Source organism: Prorops nasuta, unplaced genomic scaffold (assembly GCF_024137725.1).
Source record: "Prorops nasuta isolate Cenicafe-Biocafe unplaced genomic scaffold, Cenicafe_Pnas_1.2 PNAS00031, whole genome shotgun sequence".
Lineage (NCBI taxonomy): Eukaryota > Metazoa > Arthropoda > Insecta > Hymenoptera > Bethylidae > Prorops > Prorops nasuta.
Window position 1 is genome coordinate 2471508 of NW_027116828.1, and position 13063 is coordinate 2484570.

The window sequence follows — 13063 nt, forward strand, 5'->3', positions numbered from 1 at the left end:
TTTTCCTTTTCACTCCCTCTCCTATTCGACTGTATGGTGCAAGGTATAAACCTTGTCCCCGTCTCGCTTCCATTAAGCGATTGTGTCGATGCATTTCTTCCAATTGTTTTTTGGCTGCTTTAGTGTCGTTTACAGTCTTTGCTATACCTGCCGCACCGCCAGGTAATGCGCCCACCGCACTCAGCAGCGGAAGCAATGGTAATAAACCCCCCCGTTTTGTTTTAGTAAGTGACTTTTTCCTCAATAAACCACTTCGTTGTTTCGGTACACGAATTTTTCTTTTCTTCGTACTTTTTCTAGACACTCGCAGTCCTAAGCTGAGTTTCCGTTTTGTATTCATTGATGCCCAGACAGCAGTCGCTGTCGCTCGTTCACCTACGGATGAGTCACTAGCTATGATACGTTGTCGTGCACGGCGTGCAAGTACTTTATCAGCATAATGACGCGAGGGCAGGTCCTTATATACTGAATATGCGATATCATGCTCACGGCAAGCATCATCCAGAGGGTTTATTCCTCGATCACCACGTGCTAACCGTTCATGAAGGCGAGTACCTGGACCGCAATAATTGTAGCCAGGTACATGCTGCTCGAAGGGTAGTTTATTTGGCAGCTTATTGAAAAAAGATCCACAACCATAACTCATCATGTCATGCTTTCCTAATGGGTTCGTTGACACATCCAGCAATTTTTTATTCAAGGCGGTATTCCATCAAAATGATCTTGATTAGGTAAATTATAATGTTCCGTACAGGCACGATATTGTTGCACTTCAGGATCTGCACGAATGTGCTCAGGCAATTTACACCAAACAAGTCGAATACTGTTTGGAAAGCTCTTCAATAGTAAAATTTTTGGAATGTATTCAAGCTGCTCAATAGTTAAATCCTCCAAACGTAACACATCTAACATTAACAACGACATAATGAGAACTGATGAGATAATCTGCTTCAAGCCTATAAATAGCTTGCATGATCATAGAGTTTTACAGTTATGGATTTCGTAAAGCAACCACTGCACATTCGTGTCTCCAACGCCGATCGCTTTATTGTCGGTGGGGGTTGTGGAGGAAGGAGTAAACGTCATGGATCCCTACTTCCATCTACAATTCGTAGTATAATTTGCGGACCCTCGAATTGCGGTAAAACAAACGTACTGCTTAGTCTCGTAGAAAGTCTTAACGGTGTGAGATTTGAAAATATTTATGTATACTCAAAGTCGCTTCAACAACCCAAGTATCAATACCTTGAACGGTTATTAAAAGGACTAAAAGGTATTGGATATTTTAAATTTTCAAACAATAGCGACGTTTTAAGGGTAACTGAGGCGTTACCCAATTCTATTTTCATATTTGATGATGTTGCTAACGATAAGCAAGATAATATCAGAGATTACTTCTCCATGGGTAGACATTCAAATATTGACTGCTTCTACTTCTGCCAGACTTATGCTAAAATTCCTAAACACATGATTCGTGATAATGCAAATCTTCTCATAATCTTTAAGCAAGATGGTACTAATTTAAAACATATTTATAACGATCATGTCAACACGGATATGTCATTTGAAAAATTCAATGAATTGTGTTCAAAGTGCTGGCACCATGATTATGGATTTCTAGTGATCGACAAGGATAGTACAATTCAAAATGGTAGATATCGGAAAGGTTTCGATGAGTATGCTAAGATTAAATAGTATACCGTTTGCTTAAGATTGTTCAGTTTAGAGCTAAGTGTCCATCAAAACACACACACATCAAATGAGCGGGGAATAAACCTAGTATAAACGTGGAAATAAAAACGTGGACTGAACCTGGATTGAACGTGGATTGAACGTTGATTGAACGTGGAAAACATGGAAAGCAGGAAAATGGAAGAAAAGATGCTGCTTAAGAAGATTGCTGCGAAAAGTAAAGTAATTCGTGAAAAATATCGTGCACTCAAATCAGGAAGAGAAATGATGGAAACCAATTTAAATGAAACTTTTAAACCAATTGTTAAGCCATTGAAGAAGCTCACTGAACATAATAAGATGACCTTCGTGTCCCTGAAATATGAGTATAAATAGGAACCGCTACAGAAGACTACTGTAAGCGATAATTCTTTTATTATTCCATCGAAACGTAAAAGGACTTATCTCTCATCGGCTCCACAACGTAAAGATTTCGCATACAACTCTAGAATTAAAATTCCAACCCCTTCATCTGATGATGATGAGCAAGGAAATTCACGACCTAATGAAACATTATACCTTTCTCTGGAAGAGGATGGGGATGAGGAGGAGGAGGGAGTGAAAGTGGAAAAGGATGTTAATGATTTAGCAATACCATCACCAGTGTAAGCAGAAACTCCATCATCGCCATTGCAAAGATCCTTAGATTTAAATAGTTCTTTGTCAGAATATGGAGCAATTGGACGTAAATATATAGAGATGTTTATGATTAAAAATAAGGAAATAATTGATTATAATTTTGGAGTTGAACAAGATGGTAGTCTTAACAAAATGAGAATTGGAAAATGTGCTGTTAAAGTAGATCGTGGAGATTTTATTATTATTGATGAGGTGTATTATCAGGGTACTATTGGTCTATTTGAATTGATCTTCATGAAAGAGCCACATGATTATACTGAAGATAATTTAAAAACATATAAGAATATTCTTTCTCAAACTAATGTACACAGAGCAGATTACAGTAGCGAGGGAAAGCTTCGTGGGAATAAGGGTCATAAATGGAAGAAAATAATTAGTCCATTATTTCCTCCAAAGAATATTGTAAAAGGCAGCTGTTATATGTGTGTTAATGATAAACCAGTGAACTATGTACATTGGAATGATCCGAACGAATTAGTTGAACGTTTGAGACTTTCGATAGCATCATCTGCTGCAGGACATACGAATCATCATAATGAGATACAATCAATAATTGAGGAGCTTCATGAAGAACGTATTATCCTATAAAAGAGATTACACTTTCCATAATTTCCCAGTTGATTGTGTTACTTCACAATGTCGATAAATAAATTTGGAGATATTTCCACTGCCAGTAATGTGAGAAAATATTTCCGCAAAACTGAAGATGAAACATTAAAATTTGATAAACGTAGGAATGCATTTAATGCTAAGGGGAATATTATTTCAAATTTAGGATTTGATGCTACTGATGAGAAATGTGCTGTGAATATGCGTGTTCTGCTAGATAATATGAATGCTGTACGTGAGAACCTTAAAAATGAAATGCAAGAAAACAGTGATATTTAACGAAGTATTGCGTTAAGACTGGATGAAACCGAGTTAAGGCTGAATGATTTTCAAGTGAAATTGAGTAATTTCATGCAGAAACATGCTGAAGATAATGCAGATTTAAAGAAATATGCATCAATTTTCATGGAGAATCAGACTAAAGAGGATGCTGAATCAAAGAAACATATAATGAAGATAATGCAAAATTAAAAAAAAAAAAAAAAGTGCTATTTTTCATGGGGAGAATCATGCTAAGGAGAATTCTTCTTGAAATAATTCGACAAAGAGTTTTATTAGGAAAAAGAAACTTTTACTACCATCAGTGCTCGTTGTACCCTTGTAAACCCAACACATACCTGAAGAGTTATGGATAGTGAAGAAAAGAAAAAATTGGTCGAAGAACTGCATGTACCTGCAAGACGGACTTTTCAACGTAGAAGAGTTATAATACGAGGCTTCGATTACCTCTGGCAAGCAGATCTGGTTGATATGAAGAATTATACTGACGGAGGTTACCACTATATTCTCACAGTAATTGATGCATTGTCGAAATTTGGATGGGCAGTAGCACTAAAAACCAAAAGTGACAAGGAAGTGACAGACGTGTTCCGTCGAACGCAAGATAGCATGTATATGTGTCTATTTGTATATACGTATGCGTATATATGTATTCTTTAATTTTTGTATAACATCATTCTAAAACATTTGTTAATAGATTAATTATGTATTGGAAGCTATATATTTAATACGAGAAGAAACATGGTTGACGAAGTATAATAAGAAATTGTATTGACTACGTAATTTGAACTTTTGTAATCCAGGCATCGTGCACTTTGTAGGGACGCGCCGACATATTTTGTTGTCATGCGGCGCGTCACTTCAATTGCGGAACGGCGATACAGGAATGAACGTGTTAGCCTGGAGGTTTTCTCCAGGGTCCGTCATATCGGATATAAGGACGATGTCTGGAGAGCGATCAGTTCAGTACAGTGGAGTATATTATCGGACATATACTATATACGCGAGTTCGATAATTTAGTATAACGCGACAATTATAATTCATTTGTAATTAACGTCTGAATAAACCATTTTGAGGAGGTTTTGGCCTTATAGGTCTTTCCTACCTTGAGCTCCTGCTCTACATCAGTGTTCCTAATCAATTTTCCTTATCCATACAACATAAAAATTGGTGCCTCCTGTGAGGTAGGACGTTAAAAAAGACACAATAAGTGACAATTAATTAACATTCCAACATTCATTGATGAAAAATCTAAACATTCATATCGGTGAAAGCAAATATCAAGTGATTCCTCAAGTGTTCAACATTGCCAACATTCGGAAGAGGTTTCAACTTCGCATTAGAGGAAGATCAACTTCATAGCAGCTTCAACATGGAAGAAGACTTACCTACCTTACACAGACAAAAAACTGCATTAAAAACGCAAGTAACGCAACTGCAAAATTTATTAGATCAAAATAAATTAAGCAAAACGAATTTTGAACTACGAATCACAAAGCTATCTGAAAGATACGATTATTTCGAACAAACCTATAGTGATCTAATTCATAATAATGACGAATTGTTAGTTGAATTTACTGACATACAGGATCGGTATTACGCGGTAGCATCAAGCATTAAAGAATTAGTAACAGCTTCAAACAGCTTAGAAACGCACTCAGTAGAAATTTCGGTCGAAAACGATAATCAGACAAAACGTAAGATTAAATTACTTATCGCGAATATCCCGAAATTCGATGGAAGTTACGAAAAATGGTATTCATTTAAGAATACATTTGAGGCAATGATACATAAACGCGAAGACTTAAATGATGTAGAAAAGTTATTGTACTTGAGATCTGGTCTTATTGATAAAGCAGCGAATAAAATAGCAGTCTTTGATGATAGTCCCGAGAAATACCTTAAAGCGTGGAACTTCTTACAAAAGGCTTATGAAATAAAACGATTAATTGTTTCGCGGCACTTACAGGCTATTTATGATTTTCCAAAGGTAAAGGTTGAGACGCATGACGACTTAATCAATATGTCAGATTCTATACAACAACACGTGATTGCCCTTGAATCTATGGGTGCCGCAATAGGGCAGGATATGTTAGTGTTTCTAATTGAAAAAAAGTTACCCAACGAAACCGCGAAAAAATGGGAACTTGAACTACTTAACGATCAGCTTCCGACGTTCGATCAATTGTGCAAATTTCTGTCACAAACCGCGATTCGCGCGTCTAAGCGAGAACCTTCCGATACAAATAAAGACAATAAGTCAAACGATACACCGCCCACAAAACGACGCAAAGGTGAACACAGGACGCATGCCTTCTTCAGTTATACGCATAGTCAGAAATGTATGGTGTGCCAGGGGCAGCATCAATTATATCAGTGCACGAAATTTCTGCAAATGCCAGTTTCAACTCGCATTGAAACTATAAAGGGGGCAAAATTATGTTCAAATTGTTTACGTAATCATAAGGGGAAGTGTATAAGGTCTAGTTGTAGGTTATGTGGCAAACGACATAATTCTCTATTACACATTAATGATCATTCAAATAATATTGCGAAAGAAAAGGAATTCGAAAATACTTCAAGTTTGTCATGACTAAAAACACAAGTGTCAGTATTAATGTCGATTACGCGGATATTAACATTACCACAGTTATTGATGACCGCGATGATAAAGGTGATAACAGGACGGGATAATTTCATTGAAGGGCGCGCACTCCTAGACACTTGTTCGAGCGCGCATTTCGTGACCGAAAGATTTGCTAAAAAATTGGATTTGCCAATGAGACCATGTACAGTCACAATAAATTCACTAGGTACAAACAATAGTGCAACTAAATATTCAGTAAATTTAACTTTTAAATCTAATTATTCGAATTTTGAAAAATCCTTAACATTTCTTACTGTTCCGAGCATAGCTGAATCTATTCCAGGTCAATCGTTTGCAACCGACAATTTATTAATACCAAAACATTTAAAACTTGCGGATACACAATTTTCCATTTCTCGTTCGATAGATTTGTTGATTGGTTCGGGTGCTACCGTGGCTATGTTAGGTACTGGAAAGATTAACATGTCAGCAAGTAATAATGATTTATATCTTCATAACACTGAGCTCGGATGGGTAGTCGTAGGAGGCACGATGCCGCAAGAAGACACAAAATTAACTAATTGTAATTTGATTGATCTTTCCAAAAAATTAGTTAAATTTTGGGAACTAGAAGAAGGCGCAAATTTAAATGACGAAAATGAAATGGAAAACGCGTGTGAATTACATTACATTCAACATACGCAACGAGATACCTCGGGGAGATATATCGTGAGGCTACCTTTCCGTAATAATATAAAGGAAAAATTCGAAGGCTCAAGAAATATCGCACTCCGCCGATTCCATGCAATTGAAAGGAAATTATTAGATAATCCAACGTTAAGAGAAGCTTATTGTAAGGTTATGCAAGAGTACATTGACTTAGGCCACATGACGGAATCGCGAGTGGAATGTGATGAGTGTTACTAGATGCCACACCACGCAGTAATTAAGGAGGGTAGTGCAACCACAAAAATACGCGTAGTCTTTGACGCGTCGGCAAAAACCCAATCCGGTAAGTCTTTAAATCAAACTCTTCTTGTAGGTCCAACGATTCAAGACAAAATTTTCAATCATTTATTAAGATTTAGAATTTTCAAATATATTATAAAAGCCGACATTGAAAAGATGTATAGGCAAGTACTTATACATAATGATGATAGGAAATTTCAACGCATATTGTGGCGAGTCAATCGAGAAATAAAAACTTTCGAAATGAACACAGTCACCTTCGGTGTAGCAGCAGCGCCATTCCTAGCAATTAGGACATTACATCAATTGGCCAACGATTAAGCAACACAGCTTCCTATTGGCGCAAAAATACTTCGTCAAAATTTGTATGTTGACGACTTAATAACGGGGGCAGATACGATGGATGACGTCCATCAAATGCGAGATAAAATCGTTGAAATTCTAAAAAGAGGCGGTTTCCACATTAGAAAGTGGGCTTCCAATAAGAAGCAATTGTTAAACGGGTTGAATGAAATCGACGTGGATAAAAACATGTTGTCTGATAAAAATTCGACATTGAACACGTTAGGAATTTATTGGAATACAAAAACCGACCAGATCCTGTATGAGGTAAAATCATCCATAAATAATACACATGTAACAAAGCGCAAAATTTTATCAGAAATTGCAAAGATTTACGATCCATTGGGCCCTCTTAGGCCCAGTAACATTCAAAGCAAAACACATAATGCAATTGACATGGAAGTGTCAATCAAAATGGGACGAAACAATTCCCTACGACATAAATAAACAATGGTCATCTTTCAGTCAGCAACTTCTGATGTTAGAATCGCTAAAATTTAACCGCTATACTTTAGTGGAAAATCCGATTGATGTTCAACTACATGGGTTTAGCGATGCTAGTCAAGTAGGATATGGTGCAGTCATATATATCAGATCACAAAACATTACAGGTGAAATTCAATGTCAATTAGTGTGTTCTAGATCTAGACTATCTCCTATTAACGGGAAGGTCTAGACGTACCGAAGCGCCGCGTAGGGCCACTCACACCACATTACGCGTGTGTGATGAGACAGTTCTTTAGGTCACTCACAGATGGCGCAGCGAATGTTTATATTCCGAGGCCCAACTAGTGACATTGCAGGAGCGGCGTTAATTAATTAAAATTACCTGTATCTCGTAAACGATAAGAGATACGCAAAAACGGTTAAAATTTTGGGGGTGTGACAATAGGGGGGTCGAACTTTCTCAGCTGAATCATATCCCATGTAGCAATTTTTTTTTAACAATTTTTTTAACAATAATTAATTAAAAATTGCATAATACGGATCATCTGTGCAAGTTCAATCCACCGGTGTTTCACTTACAAAATTTTTACCGTATTCGCGTTTGGCTCACCATTTTCAAGATATTTGCATATGGCGGGCCCGCAAAAAATGCCAAGGAGTAAATTACGCCTTGAAATATCTCGTAAACGGTAAGAGATACGCAAAAACGGTTAAAATTTTGGGGGTGTGACAATAGGGGGGTCGAACATTCTCAGCTGAATCATATCCCATGTAGCAATTTTTTTTTAACAATTTTTTTAACAATAATTAATTAAAAATTGCATAATACGGATCATCTGTGCAAGTTCAATCCACCGGTGTTTCACTTACAAAATTTTTACCGTATTCGCGTTTGGCTCACCATTTTCAAGATATTTGCATATGGCGGGCCCGCAAAAAATGCCAAGGAGTAAATTACGCCTTGAAATATCTCGTAAACGGTAAGAGATACGCAAAAACGGTTAAAATTTTGGGGGTGTGACAATAGGGGGGTCGAACATTCTCAGCTGAATCATATCCCATGTAGCAATTTTTTTTTAACAATTTTTTTAACAATAATTAATTAAAAATTGCATAATACGGATCATCTGTGCAAGTTCAATCCACCGGTGTTTCACTTACAAAATTTTTACCGTATTCGCGTTTGGCTCACCATTTTCAAGATATTTACATAGTGCGGCCCCATAATAAGATTCAGAAAATCTTATACATTTTTCGAATAATACAACAACGTGTTTCGTTCAATGTACGGCACAGACACTGTTAGTTACTCGAAAATTCTTTGATTTTTCTCGGTAATCATAAGAAAAGAGGCAAAAGTACTATTACTTTGAACTTTTTATAAGGTCAAACGTATATATATACAATTGCCTCTATAAAAAATAAGTTTAAACTCATTTTTCTTTATAAACCGCATGGTTTATAGTTTTTGTCAGTTTCTTCAACATAATGAGAAAATACAAAAACCATAAGCCATAGTCATTCTCATGACATTTTTTTTTTTTTTTTTTTTGTTATTACTATTGAGAAGGGGAAATGCTTTATGCATCTTCCAGTGGCTTGAGCCAGAGGGTATGTGGGACTACTAAACGTTTACCCACTAAAACCCCTCCTCATATGGTTTACAAATATAAACCATTAGTCGGAATCTTTGAAAATTATCAAAATTTCCAAAACTTTTTTCTATAAGCACTGTACTATAATGTACAATTGGCCATATAGAAACATATTGTTAAAAAGAAGAGCACCACCAACTTTTCCTCGTTTAAAATTAGGCATTTCAAACGAATATATGTGTATAAAAGATAGTATCCTTTATTCCTTTGGAAAAGCTAGCAATTCTTTCTTTTCAATAATTTTTATAAAATGTTTCCTCATTTCCGAAACATTTACTGAGTATTTTTGTTCACTTGGGTCTCCACCCAATGCTATAGCAGTTGCAAAAGCTGCAGCATATATACCGCAACTGAATGCATCTGGTTGAGCTTGGACCCTTGGACAGTGAATGTTACGTTCTTTTATCCAAGGGTATCTTAGAGATATGTATTGTCGTTCCTCTTTAGAAAGCTTCTTGTACGTGCAGTTTGGTATACTGTCGTACACAAAAAGCTGTTCTTCGTTGACATATACACATCTCCAATGATTTGTATGATTACCACCAATAATTGCAATGCTCTTAGGTTTTGTTGCAGATATAACCAAATTTGGATATACGTTAAACAAAACACTTTCAGTTTCGATATCCGTTTTCTCTCTTATGATACGGAGAATTCCATCGAGACTCTGATCATTGCAATAATTGTTTTCCGGTAATACATTCTCAATAATTTCTTTCAGAGTTGTGTGTGAATCATCGAAAAATTTTCGACGTTTCAAAACGGTATCCGGTGTATCACAATGCTTCGATACCTCCAGTATAACGCAATCATCATCATCATCATTCTCTGAAAGATTTATTGATTTTCTTTTTTCGCACGCAGTGCTATTTCTCTGCTTTTTCAGCTGTTTAGCACTGCGTGCCTTTTCTTGAGCATCCACAATGTATTGTGGATCGCGAATAGGCATATTGCGATTATATCGACTATCAATGATTTCCGGAAGAAGACAATGCTCATAAAATTGTGTCAACTTTACTTTCATTTCTTTATTCCAGAAATCATCGTCTTTGCTTACTCGCGTCCAAACAATACTCTTGGGTGTCCATACTGCAAAGACGCAATATTCTCGACGCGTTATATGTAATTGTCCTTGCACCTGATAATAATGAATATGATTTCTATTCATTTCATATCCATTATTATTCTTTCGAAGGACTGCACGCCACGAGGGTAACGACTCTAGAGCATCTTCCGCTGACATACTTTCTGCTGACGATGGGCATTTTATCTCAACTAGCCCATCGTCATCTATCAATCCGTCTGGTGATGCTCCCAAGTATGGATACTCGTTATCAATAAATAATCCGCAAATGCGAATACATTTATTTAATATCGTTTCCAATTGTTTCCTTGCATTAGATTCATTTTCTCGACCATAATGCAATGCCACGTTATCAATGAACGAGGGAAACAAAATCTTTTTAATTATAGTCGCACAAGACGTCGTTGGACGCCTGCGACATATTGGTCCGAAATTGGATGCCGTCAACATATTTTTTCTTAGAGACATCCATAAATCGGATTTGGCTTGATTTCTCGTTGCGATTTCAATATCACAAGAATTTACTTGATTTTCTCTTAGTTTATCAAGTAGAATCTCGCGCTTCCTATTGAAAACTGTTTCATCGAGATCAGGCCTTTGTGCGTTTAGTCCGTAAAATTTCTTATCATTTACGAACCATTTGTCACTTTTTTCTTTTCCTTCTTTTGCTTTATAAGCTCGAGTACTCGCTACTTTAGCCTGTCGCTGTTTCTCAAGCGTTAAAACAGCTGAAGGTATTGTTTTACCAGCATGTTTATGTACTTCGGAAAGTACTTGCTGGGTATTATGCTGCAATGTGGCCGCATATACTCTAGCATTATACTGGCCTCTTGCACCAAAATTTATTCTTTTGCCGGCGACTTCTTTACAAATAATTGCATTCAGTGATTCCACTTGATTATTTGTAACTCGAAGCAAAAGACTTTCCGAATGATGGCTCAGATATTCCAGAGCATCTTCGATTTTTGCATATAACCCATGCAAACGTAGCAAATGAACTTTATCGATATCGTTCATTGCTTCGCAGTCTTTTTCATAACTTCGACCCTTACAAGTTAAATGATGTCCGAAAAGGTGATTTGTTACGTTCATTATGTCCTTGTGTAACAAACCTGCCTTCTCTTCCTCAGCAATATTTCCATTGCTTCGAAATGCTACAGCTTCCTCAATCATTTTTCGAAATTTCAGAACTTTTACCTTCAAAAGTTTCCTAATTCCGAAAAATTCTTTGCTCCTAACGCCGTTTGGGTGCGGCATTATGGAAACCGCTGTCAATTTCTTGCACAGATTTCGAAACAGATGGTTGCTGCACTCAACTTTATTAACAATAACTCCATAATCCTTATATGGGTCATTATCAAGAATCGATTTATAAACATTACTATCACCATCGGCGATAAATGTTTTGTAAATCATTCCGTGCAATTCGATACTACATCGAAATCCTTCCACTATGGCGTCACTTTCCATAGCAGCGGAACTTGTGCCTCTATCAAAATTTTTAAAACAGGTATGTGGTCGTGGACTACAACCTTTTGCTTGATAGAAACTACAGAGAGCACAGAATTTATTTCGTATGCCGACAAAAAGTACTTTGCCGGTTACGTTACCAATTATAGCACCAACTCCTGATAGAGAATCATAAGTCGTGCCATAAGATCTTTTTATCCAGCTTCCGTCTACGATAACAGTGATAAACGGAATACCATTTATGACATTGCCTTTTTCAATAGCCAGTTGGCGTTCTACATCACCGGCTTTTTTCATATTATCAATGGCAGTTTCGTGAAATAGTTCCACGACACGTGCCATATACTTTATATAAGTCTGCTTTGTCATACTGGTCACGTTTATCGCTGCTAGACATTCTTGTAATTGGTAATGACCAATTCCAGAAGCAACTGATCCTAAGACAGCTGCCATATTTACATCTAAGATGTTCGTGTTTTCTATAGACTCTGACCAAACACTTTCTTCTACATGGCATTTGTTGCATTTAAAGAAAAATTGGGTCAGAAGTCCTTGCTTACGTGTTTTCACCAATTGCCAGTCTTTGAAGGCACAGTTATTTGATTTACTATGTTTTTCAAATACTTTTTGCAATTCAGAAAATACATAAACAAAATCGACTATCCGTCGATCGTTTTGAGCATTTGATATCTCTTGTATGCATTTTTGACTCTCGTTCATCAATGCTACATCTTCAATAATTGATGTAGTATTTGATAAACTTGAGTAGCCAGTACTGGAAGCGTAATTACTGCTGCTAACATTTCGGTCTGCAGCATCACTACGCTTTATAGTAACGTCACCTTTTGTAGTAACAGTATCACTTCTAGAACTTATGCTATCGCAACAAATAACGTTACAATCCATAGCAACATTATCGTTTTCTGAAATATTTTCAGATTCATCAATAACGCCATAAGTTATAGTAGCATCTGAAACTATTTCATTATTATTGATAACGTTACATATGACAGTAACATTATCCTTTCCTGAAATGACTTCATTATTATAGATAATATCACCAAAAGCGGTAACATTATCATTTCGTAAAATCATTTCATTTTTGTTGATAACGTCACATAAGACAGTAACATTATCGTCTTCTGAAACCATTGCTTCAGAATTGATAACGTCACACATCGTAATAACATTATCGCATTCTAATTCTGCAGGACAGATAATATCAGAGGTTATGCTATCATCATTTCCTG

The 13063-nt window shown here is 36.4% G+C and overlaps 1 protein-coding gene across 1 annotated transcript; it reads left to right on the forward strand.

Moving 5' to 3' along the window:
• The first annotated feature begins 5848 nt into the window (after positions 1-5848).
• LOC136783031 (uncharacterized) lies at positions 5849-6773 on the forward strand. Its single transcript, XM_066742824.1, has 2 exons — positions 5849-5866; positions 5910-6773. The coding sequence occupies exons 1-2, from the start codon at positions 5849-5851 to the stop codon at positions 6771-6773; spliced, it is 882 nt and encodes a 293-aa protein (XP_066598921.1).
• Positions 6774-13063: the final 6290 nt, after the last annotated feature.